A 20,528-nucleotide genomic window follows, 5' to 3' on the forward strand; every position below is an offset into this window, starting at 1 on the left:
CTGTCTAATGTAAAGTGGTTTTTTAGAAGCTGAACTGGTTCTTATTTAGATCAACTAATTGCAAGATTTCAAACAACTTTTGGTGATGCAGGCTAGGACTAGGGTTAGGCAAGCAAGGTGCCTGGGGCACAGAAATTACGGAGGCATTCCCTCCCTCTGAGGCAGCTCCCTCCCTCTCAGGTGCTGCCTTGACCCTGACAGTGAAGGCTTCACCCCAGTGCAGCCCTAACAGACGTATTCCTTTACCTGAGCAACAAAGTCCCTAGAAGCAGCCACTGCAATAAGCAGTCCTCTTTCCTCCATGCTACCACTGCTTATTAATAAGCAGTGAACACTCAACACTGGCCATCACGGTAATTTTTAAACACTTGTGTCACAGGCAGTGTATTAACAAATTCAATGTGTCAAGGTAAGATGTCCACATACCTCCATTTGTCCTTTCTCTGTTGCAGTCTGACAGTAAGGAAGCTTAAAGGCTAATATGGCTACGGCAGGTCTTGGAAGCGTGGGAGGAAACCGAGAACCCTTACAAGGAATGCACCTGTCAGCGAAGAAAAAGTTCCATCATGAAAACTTTCTGTAATAAAAACTGCTAAAATTTTCCGAAAGTTAGTAACTTAGAATAATATTATTCCAATAACTGGCTAAATGATATGTAACAAATTTCTTTTTTAGGCCTGTTTAGGTATAAAAGCTATACCTTTTCCTGTCTAGAATTTAAAAAGTTCTTTCTCACATTGCTTTATTAAATAATAATCACTATCAGTGAAATCAGCTGTCTTCACATTTTCCTTCGCAAACTGCCCACTTTTAAAATTACAGACTTAGGCCATAAACACTTGTCATGGAATCATGTTATAAAAAAGATCACCCTAAGGTAAAATGCTGATGATGCACATCCACTTCCATCAGTTTGGGAACACTTGGTAATGCTGGTAGGAAATATCAAATAAGAGAAAAAGATGGTGAAATGTCTAATACAGGTTCAGTGTTTATTATAGGTGAGAGTGGAGTGGAAAACCAAGTATTATTAAAAAGGTTATAATCTATACCTGCTCTGGTAAATGAAAGGTTACTTTATGTGGTAATAGCTCAGTGGGTAAGGGCTTTGTCTAAACATTTTCTAACTATGTAAGCCATTCAAAGATGCCCAACATGAAGGGTACTAATATGGTTTATTAATTAAAAAGCATTAGCTAATGAGCGAATGATTTATACACATACAACACTTTCAACTTAGGTATTCAAATTATTCATTGGAAAACCATGATTACACATGGGCAAATTTTCTAATTTTCATAAAGTCATTTTAAAGACAAAGTAGAATACCTTATTCAATGCTTACCAATAGCCATGCCTAGTACATCCTTTTAGTCAGGGCTTCAGTAAGTTATGACATTCCTGAAGGGGAAATGCTAAGCAGAAATTAGGCCCTTAAGTTTAAAGTTTTTCTTCATAAATATCTTCTAGCATTATCAAATGCCCACTACAGTAAACTATAAAATAAATACGTGGGAATATCCACGATCTTTTTCAAACTACATAGGTCCCGTCCCTAGTGAGGGCTGGATACATTTTTCCTTCTTTTGTGATTATACAATAAAAACACAAACATATGTTTTTAGAGTTCCAATCTTTTTGAACACACAATCTCATTTTCTTTCTTCCTCATCCTTTTTTATGATTTCATATAAATCAGTGGTTTTTACCACATAGTGTGAGGTGGCAACATGAATACTCTGAGTTTGAGAACTCTCATGGCAATTCTCTCCTGCACCTATATACAAAAACCACTAGTTTACTAATCATGCAAAATGGAAAAGACAGAACAGGCACATTCACAAAGAATGAACCCAATTACATACAAATAATGTACATTAACAAAAGCAGTTACAACATTTAGAGTAACGCTAATTGCCTGAGCGTTCTTTTTTTCTATAAAATGACTTGTACTCTCTTCTTTCATACATGTTACAGCTCAAATACTCTATTGATTTAGTCGTAGTAAGGAGTCCTAGTGGTGCAGTGGTTAAACATTCGGCTGTTAACCAAAAGTATGGTGGCTTGAACCCGCCAGCCACTCTGCAGGAGAAAGATGTGGCAGGCAGTCTGCTTCGGTAAAGATTACAGCCTTGGAAACTCTATAGGGAAGTTCTACTCTGTCCTATAGGGTGCTATGAGTCAGAACAGACTCAACAGCAGTGGGTAAACAATTATCACAAAGAAAAAGGAAATACTGATTGAGGTTTTATTAACAGTTACTTCTAAGCCACATTTATGTCAAAGCAGAGAGCCACTTTACATTTCTTATTCTTTTCTTAGCTTTAAAGATTTGAACTAAAAAGATCTTTTTTCTGTTAAATATCCCTTTAATGAAGGAATAAAAGGAAAGACAAACCAAATCCTAATTTGGTGAGTTTTGCCTACTATGAATAGGTTTCCTGGAACCTTCATGGCTAAACCATTTGAAGGAGGAAATGTGAAAAAATAAACCACACTTTACTAAGGACACAAAATTACCTCAATTTCTTCTCATACAAATGGCAGAATCTGTTCTCTTGTTACATTAAGAGTTGAAAAATACCAAACTGGAGAAAGTTGGGACCAATGTCCAGACTAACCTTCCCCCAGTTGCAAAGTTTTGCTTTCTCTTGTGCTTTGGACAGGACTCTCCTGCATTGGAAGGGACTTTGTTCGGACCTCCTATAAAGCCCTCACTCAGAGGCAGCACAGTCACTTTAGAAGCCTATATATTCCGGGCTCCATGCCTCATTTATCTGGGTGTGGTACAGTTCAAGTACTCAGTGCTATAATAAATGCCTGTTACATGAATACAACTACCAAAAAAGTCTAATTTTCAAACACACTTACTCTTTAAAAAGAGTTTTTTAAAACTAAAGTGAAAAAGAAGGAAGGAGGGACAGCATTCAGGTCACTGCTGTTTGTAGAGAGTAACTTAGACCAGTTATGTATTAACCAGCAGTGATCATGAAAAGATCTTTAGAGGAAATGATGAAAGCAGTTGTTGCTAAACTGAAGTACATCACTAAGACAGCAGGAGTGAGCCATCTAGACATCAATGATTTTCATATTCGTAACTAAGGGTGGTATTTTGTACTGACTAATATGGAAACCCTGGTGGCAGAGTGGTTAAGTGGTTAAGCTGCTAACCAAAAGTTCTGCAGTTCAAGTTCACCAGGCGCTCCTTGGAAACTCTATGGGGCAGTTCTACTCTGTCCTATAGGGTCACTGTGAGTCAGAATTGACTCGACAGCAGTGGGTTTTTTGGTTTTAATATGGAATAAAAAAACTTTTAACAAAATGTACTCCTTTTCAAAGGACTCCTGACCAAAAAGAAAATATAAATACTGCTGAATCTGGATAAGAAAATGCATTTAAAATGAAGAGATTAAAGAAATCATTAACCATTAAATACAAAGCTAAGAGCCTTTAAGACAGCAGGAAAAATATTATTGCTGTTATTATTTATAGTTTTTATTAGTTAACATTGAGTCGATTCTGACTCATGGCAACTCCATATGTGCAAAGTAGAATTGCTCCACAGAGTTTTCAAGGCTGTGACCTTTCAGAAGCAGATTGCCAGGTCTGTCTTCCAAGGTGCCTCTGGGTGGTTTTGAATCGCCAACCTTTTGGCTAATAGTTGAGCACTTAACCGTGTGCACCACTCAGAAACTCCTATTAACAACTATCATTCACTAAACACTAACTAAATGTTAGTTCCAAGTACACTCTATGTACTGTTCCAAGTACACTCTATGTACTAACATATTTCATCTTCACAATTTTGTGAGACAGGTACTAGTATCATCCCGGTTTTAGTGATGAGGAAACAGAGGCACAGAGAGTCTGAGTAGGATGGCCAGGGCTAGACAGTAGGCATTTCAACCAGAACACCACAGCAGACAGTGTGACTCCAGAGCTCAAGCTCTGGATCATTAGCCAACACTGCCTTTCCAGAAGAGCATAGTTCACTATCTTCACCACAAACACTAAGTGAGCAAACAGAAACATTCAATCTAAATAAACACAAGGATGAATTTCTTGATAGCAAGGATAGATAAGTCTCATCAAACACAGCAGCAGACTACTAACGGTGTTTGTAGAATTTTCTTCTCTAGATCTTCATGTATGTGAAGGAAATTAATTATCTGTCAAAACAAAAAAACCAAACCCAGTGCCCTTGAGTTGATTCTGACTCATAGCGACCCTATGGGACAGAGTAGAACTGTGCCATAGAGTTTCCAAAGAGCGCCTGGTGGATTTGAACTGCCAACCCCTTGGTCAGCAGCCATAGCACTTAACCACTACGCCACCAGGGTTTCCTGATCATCTGTAGATGTGTCTATACATAAGCAAAGCTGGTATGAAAAGCACAGTGAGTATACTGACAAGTATAGCTTCCAATCTTTGAAAATACTCTTTTTCAAGTTTATTCTTCCAGAATAAAACACCTGAAACCAAACCCATTGCTGCTGAGTTGATTCCAACTCATAGTGACCCTATAGGACAGAGTGGAACTGCCCCATAGAGTTTCCAAGGAGAGCCTGGTGGATTCGAACTGCTGACCTTTTGGTTAGCAGCCGTAGCACTTAACCACTACACCATTAGGGTTTTCTCTTCCAGAATAGTTAGGAAAATATGAAAAACATCCTGAAATCAATTTATTACAGCATATGCAAATAAATATATTTTTATGAACAGGTTTCTCAGCGTACCTTCTTGGTGTTTCAAAGTAGATACCTGGTTTTGAAACTATTTGTCTACTGTATAAGATTCCCCTCAATAATTCAATTATTTTCCTGCAATAAGCTGGTCCTTGAGGGAGTTGTGCTTATTTTCAACCTACTTATCAACTCGACTCCCATTGTTCCGGTATTTCAATACAGGAAAAAAAAAAAAAGTTGCCACTAACTAACTAAGGTACTTTACCTTTTCAAACCTTGGTTTTCTCATATGTAAAAATTGAGCAGAAGAGCTGGGGTTGAAGGCAGGGATATGGACCAAAAACCAGTGGTTCCCATTCTTTGTGCATTTTTCCCCTATGGGACTACTGAGCTATTGCAAAGGGTCTGTAAATTCACATAGGTACTATTATGGATTGAACTGTACTGCCCTCAAAATATGCTTTGGAATTCTAACCCCTATACCTGTGGATGTAATCCCATTTGGAAATGCGGTTTTATTTGTTACATTAATGTGTAGGTGTGTCTTAAACCTAATCATCTTTGAAATAAAAAGAACACCTTAAGCACAGAGACAAGCAAACACAAATGGGAGGAAAGATAGATGCCACATGGAGATCTCCAAGGAATCAAGAAACCCCAGGGCTAGAGAAGCTGATAGGATTTTCACCCAGAACAAAGAGAGAAAGAAGGCTTTCCCCTAGAGCTGGTGCCCTGAATTTGGACTTCTGACCTCCTAAATTGTGAAGAAATGAGGTGTTAAAGGCCAGCTGTGGTATTTGTTACAGCAGCACTAGCTAAGGCAGGCACTGTGAATTGTCCGTGGACTGAATTAAAAAACTGCTTCCACTTTAGGTACTAGAATTTTCACATGCATGTAGATAATATGATTTGTATATACGAATTTATGTTAAAATATAGTTCTTAGATCTATAGAACTGTTTAGTTATTATGAATATTCCCTATCAACTGATACTAAATATACAGCTACTATCATCTGAGGGTCACGAAATGTTTTATAAAGGCTCTTATACTTAAAAATGTCAGGAGCCACCGGCCTAAACAATTTCTAAAATCCTTCCAAGCCCAAAAGCTATAACTTAGAGTCCATTATTTCTTTATCTCACGTTGAATTTAGTGGTTAAATGTTATCAGCTGCAATTATCATGACTTTTAATGAGAATTAAAATCCTTCACAGATCTTAACTGAAAAGCAGGTTAAGAAAACGAAGCCGGGTATATAAATTATCAGGGGTGCAAAAATTGAACTTGATAAAATACTTATAATACTAAATTAAATGCAAAAAGAAAATTATTCATTGTAAATTCACTGTAAATGAATAACTTCATATACCTCAAGATCACTAACAAAATGAATCATCTCGCTTGGATAAGCATTACATGGAATAGTAAAAATCCTTACAGGCTCAGAACTTAATCTCTTTTTGAAACAGAACATAAGCTCTTTAATTCGAATTACTAGTTTTGATTCCTGGAAATGGACATGTATGGAATTCCTCAGAACAACCTATACCCTGAGAACTGTTAAAAATAGTTAACTAACGATATACTCTCCCTGATAGACACTAAATACGTCAACGATGTAATACCTGGAGATTTTGAAGAAAAGACAAGACATACAGAAACTATAATCAGCAATTCCTCTATAGCTCTCTACTAAATTCTATTTTACATTCTACAAGCCTATGTCGTATTTTCTTCTCAAACATTCCATACTGCCAAACACAACTTTCAAAAATCCTTAACCTTGCTTCATAATCCGCTGACAAAACAGATGCCATTAGACAAGAATCCATTACAACTGATAAAATGTCTTATCTTCCTATTTTAGAAACATGGTCTGAAATCTATCATCTTTTTTTTTTCTTTTGAGGATTTCATTCCTTTGTCTCCTCTTTTTTACATTGTCAATTTCAGCTTCCCTACTGAATTCATTGCCGACAGATTACGAAAATGCTCTAGAATCATCCAAGCTAAATAATCCCTTACTTAACTTCTCATCCTTCTCTAGATACCACCCTATGTCTCTGCTCCTCTTCCTAACCAAACTTCCTGAAGGGTTGTCTATATATTCTGGTTACTTCTTTACCTACCATGCTTTCAATCCACCCCAATCTGTAATTTGACATTTTATCATGCCACTAACACCACTTTTATAAGGGTCACCAATAATTTCTATGTAGCCAGATTCAGACGTCATCTTAAACTTGACTGCCAGCCTTATTCAATTCAGGTGACTGAGTTGCCTTTTTCATTTAAAAAAAAAAAAAAAATTTAATTCAATTAGTTTTTGAACAAGTAATACATTCACATGCTCAAAAATTACAAAAAGGAACACTGAGAAAAGTCTCCTATTCCGTGAGTTTCTCTCTACCAGGCAACTATAGTTGTTAGTTTCCATTTTTACTCTTCCAGAAATCCTTTTGCATATATGTATAAATAAATACAATTATATATTCTTATTCCTTCTCCCCTTTTACACAAACAGTATTTTTTCACTTAACATATCTTATAGATCTTTCCACATCAATAGTGTTCTCACCCTTCTTGTAAAAAATGAGTTTTAGTAAGATATAATTCACATACCAGAGTTTACACAGAGTGTACCATTGCCATATGATACCACAGACTGTACAGTTCAGTGGCTTTTAGTATGCTCAGTTAGGTATCCACCACCACTATTTACTTCCAGAATATTTTCATCACTCCAAAAAGAAACCCTGAACCCATTAGCAGTCACTCCCTATTCCCCACTCTCCTTTCCAAGGCAACCACTAATCTGCTTTCTCTTTATGGATTGGCCTGTTCTCGACATTTCATACAAAAAAAATCATATAATATGGTCCTTTGTTTCTGATTCCTTCACTTTATAATATTTTCAAGACTCTTCCACATTATAGCATGTAGCAGTACTTCATTCCTTTTTATAGCTGAATAATACACCATAGGGTTATGGAATATTTAAAAAAACATTTTGTTTATCCATTCATCAGTTAGTGGGCATTTGCATTGCTTTCATTTTTAGCTATTATGAATAACACTGCTATGGGCAGTCACGTACGAGTGATTATGTGGACGTGTGTTTTCAGTTCTCTTGGTTATATATCTAGGAGTGGAATTGCTGGGTTACATGGTGACTGCGTTTAACCTTTTGAGGAACTGCCAAACTGCTCTATTTTAAATCCCTACCAACAATGTACAAGGGTTCCAATTAATTCATCTCCTTGCCAACACTTGCTATTATCTCTTTTTATTATAGATTTACTAGTGGGTGTGAAGTGGTATCATATTATAATTTTGCTCTCCATTTCCCTGATGACTAGTGATGTTTTCATGAGCTTATTGGCCATTTGTAAACTTCTTTGGAGAAATATCTACTCAGATCATTCACTCGTTTTTAAATTGGGTTGTCTTTTTATTGTTGAGTTATAAGAGTTCTTTATATATTGTTGATACACATTCCTTAGCAGATATATGATTTGCCTTTTTAAAAGCTACATGGTACTGTAGCATATACATGTGCAGAAAGAGTGTATTTCTCTACTAATGGAAATTTAAGTTCCCAATCTTTTGCTAATATTAAGAATCCCACAGTTAACAACCTTTTGCCTGTATCACTTTCCACATATGCTAGCAGTAGTACTTGCCAAACTTTAACCTGCACACCAATCACCTGCAGATCTTGTTAAACTACAGGTCTGATGTGAGGCCGAGATTCAGCATTTCTAACAAGCTCCTGATGACACTGATGGGGCTAGTCTGTGGATAACACTTTGAATAAATAGCCAGGGACTAGTGTATCTGTAAAGGAGTCCTGGTGGTGTAATAGTAAAGCACTCGGCTGCTAATCCAAAGGTCGAGGGGTTTGAACCCAGCAGCCATTCCACAGGAGAAAAGACCAGGAGATCTGTTCTCAGAAAGATTACACCCTTGGAAATCCTATGGAGCAGTTCTACCCTGTCCTATAGGGTTGCTATGAGTTGGAATCAACTGGACGGCACACAACAACAGCTTATCTGTAGGGCAAATCCTAAAAGCAGAACTGTTGGATCAAAGTGCACATGCATTTCTTTTAATTTTGTTGTTCTTGATCAAATGCCCTCCACAGGGATTATACCAAGTTATATTCCCATCAGCAATGCATGAAAGTGATCACTTCTCCACAGCCTCACCAACCAAGGGTGTTATCAAACACGCAGATTTTCCCAATCGGAGAGGTAAAAATGAATTCCCTTTTTTAGTTTTAATTTGTACTTAGCGTATTTTGAATAACATCAATTATCTTTTTCATATATTTAAGAGCCATTTGTATTTCCCTTTCTGGCTGCCTTTTTCTTGAAATACTCTCTACTTAACAGTTTGATATGAGATTCTTCAGGTGATTCTTCTCTTACTTGCTTAGCTTATCCTTCCTTTTCTTATTCAAAAGCTTCTACTCCAGTATCTGACCTTGAAAAGTTAGAATTTTTTAGGGTTGGGTCCTGAGATCTTTTTTCTTCTCCCTTATTCTATTTCTTACTATGACTTTAAACACCGCCTATATTCTGGTGACTCCCAAATTTATATCTGCAGCCAAAATTTTTCTTTTGAACTCCAAACTTACACTCCCTAAACCAAAACCAAACCCACTGCCATCAGGTCGATTCCAATTCATAACGATCCTGTAGGACAGAGTATAACTGCCCCATAGGGCTCCCAGGGCTGTAATCTTTCGAAGCAGACTGCCACACCTTTCTCCCGTGGCCAGTGGGTTCAAACTGTCGACCTTTCGGTTAAGCAGCCAAGCGCTTTAATCACTGTGCCACCAAGGCTTTCTTACATTCCAGGATCTTAATACCTTCATTTGAATGTTTCATAGGCATTCCAAACTTAACACATCCAAAAGGGAATTTCTGTCTCCCTTTTAGTGGGGTTTTTATTTCTATAAATGGTACCGAGATCCACCCAGTTGCTTAAATTAGAATCATGGTTGTCATTATTGATTCTTCTCTCTCACTCCCAACCCCCAATCTTCCTGCAAGCTCTGCGTCTATCTTGAATCTACTCGCTGCTGTCGAGTCAATACCAACTCATAGGAACCCTATAGGACGGACAGAACTGCCCCATAGGGTTTCCAATTTTCATGGAAGCCGACTGCCACATCTTTCCCCCTTAGAGTGGCTGGTGGGTTCAAACCACTGACCTTTTGATTAGGAGCTGAGCGCTTAACTACTACTTCTCTTCATTTCCACTGCCCCCACACTAGTACAAACCATAGTCACATCTCAGTTAAATGACTGCAAAACTCTCCTTGGTGCTTTGCAATGGTGACACTGACGACAGGTGTGGAAGGACAATTCGTAGCTGAGCAGGACCACCCAGCACATTATAGGATATTTAGCAACCCTGGCCCCAGCTCTCTAAACGCAAGTGACCCTTAGCCACTGTGATAACTAAAAATAATACCCCACATTTCCAAACATTCCCAGTGGAAGGGATAAGTCCCCTGGCTGACAACTGGTCTCCCCACTTCTATTCTTACCCCTTCCAATCCATGTATCACACATATTTACTTTTTATATCATAAATCTGATTACATTTTTTTCCTTCAATAAAACCCTTGAATACACTGACAAAACCCTGATACACTTCAAATAGAATCCAAAATTCTCTACCTTGGCCTGTAATATAGCCTGTGTCCAACACTATGATATCATCTTGGATTTCTGCCCCCATCATCCCTTGCTTCATGTACTCTAGCCATGTTTACATCCTTTTAATTCCTCAAACACACCAATTTCTTTCTAACCTCAGGGCCTTTGTATGTGCCTTCTTCTGTGCGTGGAATACTCTTCATTTCACTCTTCCATAACAGACTCCTTTGCCTCCAGGTCTCATTTTAAATGCTACCTCCTTTAAGAGTCCTCCATGATCTTCCCAACTAGAATATCTCTTCTGTTTTTCTCCATCATGGATCTGGTCAGATTAACTACTGGCATTTATCCAAAGCTATAATTAGTATTTTACTTGTTTATTATCTACCTACCCTATCAGTCTACAAGCTCCATGAAAGCAGAGGACTCTTTGTTTTCCAAGTACCTACACAATGTTGCAGACAATCTTTAGACCAAGAAGGTATCAGGTATAAAAAAAGAAGAAATTTTTAAGACAATGCTGAATGAGACTTCTACACTTGTAGTCAATTACAAAGGAGCCCTAGTGGTGCAGTGGTTAAGGGTTGGCAGTTCAAACCCACAGGAGAAAGATGTGGCAGTCTGTTTCCGTAAAGATTACAGCCTTGGAAACCCTATGGGGCAGTTCTACTCTGTCCTACAGGGCTGCTATGAATCGGAATTGACTCGATGGCAATGGGTAGTCAATTACATATTGCAATTTTTACCACCCCTCTCCCCTGTTACCATAATCAAGCTAAAAATCTGAAAAAGCAATTAAATTATATACATTCAATTCTAAGTCACAGTTTAAAATAAAAGGCTATAAAATAAAAGGTGCAATGCCACGCTTAACCAGAAACACCCTCTCACCCCTACGTCTGCCTAAAGTGATGCTCAGGTCACACTGATAAACTTAACTTCTATTTTGTTCAACCAATTTCAAGTTAAGCAACTACTTATAAACTTCAAAGTGAATGTAAACAAATTCCCAATTTGATGGATATGGAAAGCAACTAAATGGACCAAGGCGAAAGACGAATAAACAAATATACTTGAAGAGCACGATTCAGAGAATCTCAAAGTACTTTTTACAAAAAGTGAACTTTAGGCTTCATTTTCTAATAGCCCACCTCAGCTGCTGGGGGTTCTCATGGACACCAACCACCCAGTAGTGGTCAGACTTTCCCTTGCAGTGTTCTCTTGTGTCACACACAGGAGTCCATGTATTACCAAGTCCCCTGTTAAGCATTCGAACAATGCCCTCTGAATCCACATAACAGGGAGTACCTATATGCCAAGAGAAAAAGAAATCACTTGGAGACATAGCTGCAGAAATTCTATTCAAAAAATAGATACCAGTGAATCAACTTTCATTTCAAAAGCAAAAACAAACAAAACAAAAAGGCAAAATCCGAGATTATTTCCTACAAAATGTCATTAACTGAATAGAGTAAGACCTAACTGAAGACGAAATAAAATTGCATGTGGTATACCTAAAATTCACCCAAATAAAGAGAAAAAACTGGCAGTGTCAGGGAAAACTATGCCACCTGCTGGAATACACCAATAATACTTTTTAAGCCAGTTTCAGCAAAAAAAAAAAAAAATTAAGCTTGAATCTGAAGGCTCCCTAATTAAGAGAGGCAGACAAATGACCAGAATCTACTGCAAATTTGTCTCTGGGACTCTTCTTCCTCCCTCTCTATCTTGGCCTAGACACTGTCCTGTCCCCAGCAATTCTCTCCTAGGAAAACAGGTAAGCTTCCTGTTTCCCATGTACTCTACCCCCACCTCAGAAAGCACACAGCAAATTACTTAATTACCCCTTCTTTTATCTGTGGCTTCACACCCTTGCCACTCTGCAAACAACAGTGTCCTCAGAGTCTGCATCTGATAAATGCTTGGGGTAAAGAAAAGCTGTAAGATAAAGCTATAAGAACAGTCAATTACTAAAGTGCAAATGACTAATAATATCCTAATGAAAAAAATGTCAAGAAATATTTGAACTTTTTTTAAAAGACGAATGAGTTTCCAGTAATGTAACTGAAGGGCACAAATCTCCAACAAGTGAAATATTTAAGCTCTTGAGACAGGGTTAACAGGCCCGTAAGATAAGGTACTCTTCAGTGTCCCGCAAATCATCTGTCATAAACCAAAAAACCAAACCCGCTGCTATAGCGTCAATTCCGATTCATAGAGACCCCACAGGACAGAGTAGAACTGCCCCATAGGGTTTCCAAGGCTGTGATCTTTACGGAAGCAGACTGCCACATCTTTCTCCCACAGAGCAATTGGTGGGTTCAAACTGTTTACCTTTAGGTTTGTACTCAAGCACTTTAACCACTGTGCCACCATGGCTGCTCTCACGTGTCATAAAAAAAAAAAAAAAAGTGTCATAAGCCACTATTAAATGATTTTACAACAGCACTATTCAACAGAAGTATCATGTGAGCCACAAAAACCATTTTTCATTTTCTAGAGCCACAATGGAGCCCTGGTGGTATGACAGTTAAGGGCTCGGCTGCTAACCAAAAGGTCAGCAGTTCGAATCTACCAGCTCCTCCCTGGAAACCCTATGATGGAGCAGTTCTGCTCTGTCCTATAGGGTCAGTATGAGTTAGAATCAACTCGACAGCAGTGAGTTTGGTTTTGATGAGAGACCCACGATAGGAGTCCCTAGGTGATGCAGATGGTTTAAGTGCTGGACTACTAACCAAAAGCTAAGGGCTCAAACCCACCTACAGGCACCTCAGAAGTAAGGCCTGATGATCTGCTCCTGAAAGGTCACAGCCTTGAACACCCTACGGAGGGCAGTACTATTCTACATACTTGGGTTTCCCATGAGTCGGAATTGACTCGACAGCAACCAACAACGAGGGTGACATTAAAAAAGTAACCAAAAAAAAGTGAAACTAATTTTAATAATATATTTAACCCAATATATCAAATTATTATCATTTTAACATGCAATCAACATAAAAGAAATACTAATGAGATATTTTACATGCTTTTTTCATACTAAGTCTTCGAAATCCTGCGTGTATTTTACACTCACAGCACATCTCAACTCAGATTAGCCAGATTTCAAGGGCACCCGAGCCACATGTGGCCAGTGGCTACGCTAGTGGATTGCGCAGCTCTAGAAAGTTCCGGACTTCTCTGTAGAATCTGCTGGAAAAGCCACACTTCACCATTGATTTGTACTTCCTCCTTGGTATCTAATAAACACTTCGTTTACTTCCATCTTTGTAGTTTTCTAATCAGAATTCTCATGAACAGCTCTCATACATAAAACAATGGCTACCTTGCCTAACAATACCAGTTTCCAGTTTTTCTAACATATTAAAATAAAGAATTTAAATATAAAATACAATTTATCTTTAAAGAAACTAATTAGGAATAAAACAATGAAACATTTTTCTTCTTGAAAAAAAGTCTTTAGTATGAAGAAATAAATTTATCTTGCCTTCAGCTGAAAATCCAACCCATGTAAGGTAGGATTTCCTTGTAAGAGGAAGAGGGTCACCACGCAGAATTTGTTTTTTCTTTCTCCCCAGCTCTAGCAGTTGAACTCCAAGGCACTGATCCCCATCAAATCCTGTGCCTGATGAGAAAATGTAGACACAAATTAGACATCGAAGATTATTCAGCTATAATGCAGTCTAAGTTATTTTCTGTGAATTGAATTCATTTTGTGATAAATTCTAGATTAGGTAGCACTATTTTTTATGGATAACCTACATAAAATGAGGCACCATTCAAATATTAGAAACACAATAATATGTTACATGGACACATAAAGTGGTTATTTATTCACTCATGTTTACAGAGAGCTTACTATGTGCCAGGCACTGTCTTAGATCACTGTTCTCATGCAATTTATATTCAGATGAAAGAATAGAGACAAACACACACACATATACACACACAAACAAAAATAACAAGTGCTAAGTGTTAAAATGGAGCCCTGGTGGTTCAGTGGTTAAGAGCTTGGCTGCTAACCAAAAGGATGGCAGTTTAAATCTACCAGCCACTCCTTGGAATCCCTATGGGGCAGTTATACACTGTACTGTAGGGTCACTATGAGTAGGAAATGGCTTGATGGCATCAGGTATGTGTTAAGGCATCAGGTAAGTGTTTTAGAGTGCCAGACTGAGTGGCTACTTTAGGTTGGATAGTCTGGGCGGCCTCTTTGAGAGAGTGAAATTTAAACTGAGATATGAGTTGTAAACTGGAGCCAGCCACAAACACTGGGGGAAGAGTACTGCAGTAGACAGAGGGAACAGCTGATGAAAAGGTCCTAAGGCAGCAACAAGCTTGGAGGAACAGAAGAGCAGAAAGAAGCCAGTCTGCCCAGAACATGGTAACAAGGAGAAGGTGGTAAGAATGAGGTTGAAGAGGCAGGCAAAGGTCAGATCATGTAGGACCATGCTAGCCATAATAAGAACCTTTATTTTTATTATAAGTGTAATGAGAAGTCATCAGAATGCTATGAAGAGAAATGTGATCTGACTTATGTTTTTAAAAGATCACCGAGGCTGTGTGGAGAATGGATTGTGGAAGGCAGGAACTGAAGCTGAAAGACTAGTTAAGAAGCTATTACAAATGTCTAACAGATTATAACAGAGTTGGATTACGGTGTTAGTAGAGGAGATACAGTTGGACTGATAGTATGCTATTTACCGAGATGGGACGAGTAATAAGAAGCAAGTTTGGAAGAAAAAAAAATCAAAATTTTTGTTGTGACCAAGTGGGCAGTTGGATGTCCAAGACTAAAGATAGAGGGAGAGGTCAGGGCTGGTGATACCGATTTAGAAGTGACAGACACAGGGATGTATTTAAAGCCATGGGCCTTGATGAGATTCCCAGGGTAGTCTTTCTAACTTTCTTGACCTATGAGTCATAAAATCAATTTAGAGTTGCAACTAGCATTTTAAGAAAAATCAAATCAAAGAGTAAATATCATCCATGAGACATTTATTTCAGTTACATTTGCAGGTGTGCACTGAATAGCAATGTAAAATGTATTTCTTGCTGTGGCTAGCCGCCAGAAAGACTGAAAATCCATGACCTAGAGAGAATAATAAAGAAGAGGGGGCCCTCCAAGTAAGAGGTAGGCAAAAGAGGAGGGGCCAGCAAAAGGGCTGAAGAAGGGGTACCAGTGAGGAAAAAAATCAGGAGAGTCATGTTACACAAGCCAAGAGATTAAAGTATTTCCAAAGGAATTACTAACAAAGATAAGCATAAAGAGATCACTGGCAACCTTGATAAGACCAGTCTTAGCATAATGGTGGGGAATGAAGGCAGCATGTGAGGTGAGGAAATGAGGCAGCAACTTTTCAAAAGTCACAAAGTAGTTTCGGTTCTTCACACTAGGAGTTAGGTTTATTTTTGAGGTATCTCAACACTGAAAGTTCTTTAGTGTGGTCACCAAAAGGTAAGATATAGACATGCAAGTAATTAACCAAACTTGACCTTGGAATTCTCTAATACAATTCTACAAAGAAAATATTCTCATTGCTGTTAGCGAACACAACACCAAAAACTGTACATCAAAGATTACACTGATGCACATGCTGAAGTAAATGTGAAAGGAGGTATATAAGCCAAAACAAAAAGGAAGTATGCATATTTTTTTAAAAGCTCAAATAATTTCCATTTTGTTTCAGATAATGGTAGAATCACAAAGATAAAAGACTGAGAATAATCTACCTCTGTGGTAAACAATGAAAAGCTGTTCTCCATGTCCTGCCATCGACACCACGGGCCCAGGAAGGCTGAAGACCTCTTTTTGAACACCTCCAATAGTAAACAGTCGGAGGAGCAAGGCCGCAGTGGCAGCAGCAGCCCAGCCCTGACCAAGACATATGGCTTCGATATCTTCGTTTTGAGGCATATCTACTATCCACTCTTTGCTTGAATCCCAAGAACTAAAATGCAGGCAGTGAAGCTTGCTAAAAATTAAGACAAGACAGAAACAATAAAATTTCCATATTTTATATTTATATACATACATATATAACTAATCGTGATAGTCAGTAACAAAACCAAATCATTTCTTTTTCTGTTAGAAACTAATTGTACGAGAAATGGCTTTAAGAATTATGAATTATCCTTAAAATGAACTATACTAAAAGCATTAGCAGCCATGTTTTTCAAGAATATTTAATGACACAGGAAAAGGCTCACAACATAATATTAAATGAAATAAGGAAGGCTAAAAAACTATATGCAGAGTGTGATCCTATCCTACAAAATCACAACCAAATTTTAAAAAAGGAAGAAAGCATCAAAATGTTAAGTAAGTTCTCACTGCAAAAAAATGTTAACATAGAAGAACAAAAAGAGGGGGAAAATTACACATAGTTCTACTACTGAGATTACCAACAATGTTAACATTTTGATATGTTTCTAGTCTTTGCATGTTTATCCATACATATAAGTTATTATTTAACACAAAAGCAGCTATCATAAGCATTTGGAATCAAGACGACGAACTCTTTAAAATGAAAAGGAAACATTATATACAGCTGTGAAATAATATATCTAAGGAAAACAAAGAACACCTAAAATCAAAATTGTACATGAAAATAAATGTTATAATTGTGTAAGATATTCTAAGCTAGAGATACCGAGTCAATAGTGATTTATTTTAATAAACTGACTTACTAATGAAGTATTGAGTTGATTTTATAATTTGTAAACAAGAATACCAATTAAAATGTTAAAATGACCTAATAAAGTATTTCTCAGACTTTAATGTGCACTCAGTCACCTGGAAATCCTGTCAAGATGCAGACTCTAATTCAGTAGGGCTGACTCGATGGGGTTGGGGAGGTGGGGTGACGATTCTGTGTTTCCAAGAACCGCCCAGGTGACCCATGCTCCTAGTTTGTGGACCACACTTAAAAGCAGCAAAGAGCTAATATATCCAATCAGAAAGATTTTAACTTCAAATCACCTGGGAGTTATTAAAATCCATGATCACTTGCATCAGTACTATGATCAGATAGATCAAGAGAGAATAACCTGGCTGGAATAACAAAATGCTGACTAAAATATTTTCTTTAAAAAAAAAAAAAATTCATTCTGCATCCATTGCTTTCCATCATAACTTTGTCTCTATCTACCTACGTATCAATAAAAACAAGTAAAGAAGGCCAAAATACATTAAGTAAAAAAAGCAAATGGATATACAGTAAAGACTGTTAATGAAAAAGATTGATAACATTTTTGGGTGTGTTTTTTTTTTTTTTTTCCTTTTTCCTAGAGAGGTTTCAAATCTAACCTATACTGACAGAAAACAGGTCAGTAGTTGCCCAGAACTGGGGGCAGATTAATTACAAAGGGATATTTTTTATTTACAATGAGTGTGTGTTACTGGTTTAATAGTAGTAAAAAACAAAACAATGTAAAAAATAATTCAATCTCTTGCATTACAAATCATATCATTTTGATATGCAGTTAGAGAATGGAACAATGGAACAATTGGGGCAGAAAAACAAACATTTGCATTCTGAGGTGTTATGGGTGTGCTAATATTTGTGCCACACTCTTTCTTTCTGAAGAAACCCTGGTGGCACAGTGGTTAAGAGCTACTGCTGCTAAACAAAAGGTCAGCAATTTGAATCCACCAGGTGCTCCTTGGGGCTGTTCTCCTCTATAGGGTCACTATGAGTCAGAACTGACTTGACGGAAATGGGTTTGGTTTGGTGGTGTTGTTTTTTTTGCTTTTCTTCTTTCTGAAATTTCATTCTACAAAAGATATCATTTTGTTTTGTTAACTTTTTGTCTTCAACTTCAATAACTGTATCTAACAGCTCAACAGTGCCAGATTCTTCCCAATAATATTGAATTTACCTTGTTAGTTCATCAGTGCTTTCACATGCCAACAAAATAGCTTCATGGGAAAGATCTGCTACTGTATAATTCAAAGTGTTTGATAAGTGTGTTGCATGGTGTATGGAAGTATCGTGGAACTCCACATCTATGGCATTGTCTTGCTCATCATTATAGCAGCGAATGATTCCAATAGAGTTCCATACCTACGAACATGTAAGATTAAACACAAATCAGAGAAAATTTGAAGCTGCTATAATCAGTAGGCTAAATTAGCACAAATTAACAAATATTATAATTCAATATCTAAGTTATGAACCAGAGTTCATCTAACTCTAAATAGTTTTCGCTAACAGCAGTAACATTAAAAAAAAAAAATTCTTCAAATGAAACATTTCAAAAATGTAGTTTAATTGAAAATGTGGATGCAAAAGACAGCAGATTTTTCTGTTCCAATTAACTGGTTTATATTATAGAAATAAAAATATACATTTTAGGACAACATAAATTGACAGCATCTAGAAAACTTACCTTCCACTAATGTCCATTATAGGCTCACATTAGGCCCTAGTGTTATCTTTCCTTTACAACAAATACAATTATAAATAAAACAGTTGACACTAATCAAAAATTTAAGATCTATTACTTGATGATAATAATGACTGACAGCAATAAAAAATTTTATTAAAATATCATCCTTAATATTTAGGTACAAATCCATGCCACTTCTACACCTTTCAAAAAGGAGAACAAAGCCTTCATCAAGGAAAACCTCAAATAACTAGCAAACAGAAATAGTAAACTTTTTAATGTTCTTGAACTTAAGGCAAAAGAGTGGCATGTGGGGAAAAGGTAGTTTTTTTTTTTTTTTAACAACGCTTATCTTCTAGCATCGTATACTAGGATCTGCCTTCTAAAAAACTTCTAACTAGTGTTTAAGAATTAGCATAATCTATATCTAGACTAGTATAATAATATAAGAAATAAGGTTCAGAAGTATAGCCAAAAGGTAGTTCAAGATACAGCCATATTTACATAACACAGCTTATAAAAAAAATGTTCTACATTCTACTCTGTTGAGTGGCGTCTGGGTCTTTAAAGTGTATGAGCAGCCATCTAGGATACTCCACTGGTCTAACCCCTTTGGGGGCAAGGAAGAATGAAGAAAACTAAAGATATAAGGGAAAGACTACAAAGGACTAATGGGCCACAACTACCATGGCCACCACCAGACTGAGTCCAGTACAGCTAGATGGTGCCCAGCTACCACCACTGACTGCTCTGACGGGGATCACAGTAGAGGGTCCTGGACAGAGCTGGAGAAAAATGTAGAACAAAAGTCTAACTCAAAAAGAAAGACCAGACTTGCTGGCCTGACAGAGACTGGAGAAACCCTGAGATCATGGCCCCCGAACACCCTTTCAGCTAAGTAACAAAGTAACTCCTGGGGTTCACCCTTCAGCCAAGGATTGGATAGGCCCATAAAACAAAACAAGACTAAACGGGCACACCAGCCCTGGGGCAGGGACTGGAAGGTGGGGGGCGGTGGGGGACAACAGGGGAGCTGGCAATGGGGAACCCAGTGCTGAGAGGGAAGACTGTTGACTTGTCGTGGGGTTGTTAACCCATGTCATAGAACAACAGATGTACTAACTGTTTCATGAGAAACTAGTTTGTTCTGAAGACCTTCATCTAAAGTAGGGAAAAAAATTTTTTTTTAAAAAAAGATGCAGCCATATTTAATTATATTCACTATATGTCATTTTGCAAAGCAAACTTTTATTTAACGCTATTTTCAATAATAAAGTTGAAATAAGATTGAAAACTTTGAATTGACCATAAAGTAATCCAAACACAAAATTGTAATTGGCCAAAATGCTCCAGGCCAGTTAATACAGACTTTTAAAAATATTTTCTATCAAGCAAAAATATAGTGAAAATCTATTTAAAAGTAAACATGGATCCAAGGCTTACCATGAACCTGTGAGTGAGATGCAAGGGTGTAGAGCCTGACTGGAATGGTTTTTGTCGGGGAGTTGGCATAGGCCCATCATAAAATGGCCTTTGGGATGATACAAGTGGTAGACTGTGAATGTTGTCTGCCTGATCATCATCTTCCTCTTCTTTGAGAAGACTAGAACCACTTTTTAGCAGTGTAATATCTAAAACACCAAGGGTTATAATTAGAGAATCATAAGTACCAGTGGCCTGAAAAAAGAAAAGCATTATGGAATCTAATACCCTTTTCCATTCATGGTTAACACTACTAACACGTTATTCGCCTCTTTCACTCTGTTGACATTGACACTGA

General features: G+C 37.4%; 1 protein-coding gene across 2 annotated transcripts in view; it reads right to left on the minus strand.

Annotated features, from left to right (window-relative positions):
- WDHD1 (WD repeat and HMG-box DNA binding protein 1) overlaps positions 1 to 20,528 on the minus strand; it is a 67,673-nt gene that overhangs the window by 22,334 nt on the left and 24,811 nt on the right. For both annotated transcript variants that reach the window (XM_049898332.1, XM_049898331.1), the window contains 6 exons: positions 20,192 to 20,379; positions 18,239 to 18,423; positions 16,091 to 16,332; positions 13,845 to 13,982; positions 11,509 to 11,665; positions 427 to 541 (listed from right to left, as the gene is read on the minus strand). In XM_049898332.1, coding sequence (XP_049754289.1) covers positions 427 to 541; positions 11,509 to 11,665; positions 13,845 to 13,982; positions 16,091 to 16,332; positions 18,239 to 18,423; positions 20,192 to 20,379 — 1,025 coding nt within the window. The remainder of the gene's footprint in view (positions 1 to 426; positions 542 to 11,508; positions 11,666 to 13,844; positions 13,983 to 16,090; positions 16,333 to 18,238; positions 18,424 to 20,191; positions 20,380 to 20,528) is intronic.

This window comes from Elephas maximus, chromosome 10 (genome assembly GCF_024166365.1).
Source record: "Elephas maximus indicus isolate mEleMax1 chromosome 10, mEleMax1 primary haplotype, whole genome shotgun sequence".
Classification (NCBI taxonomy): Eukaryota; Metazoa; Chordata; class Mammalia; order Proboscidea; family Elephantidae; genus Elephas; species Elephas maximus.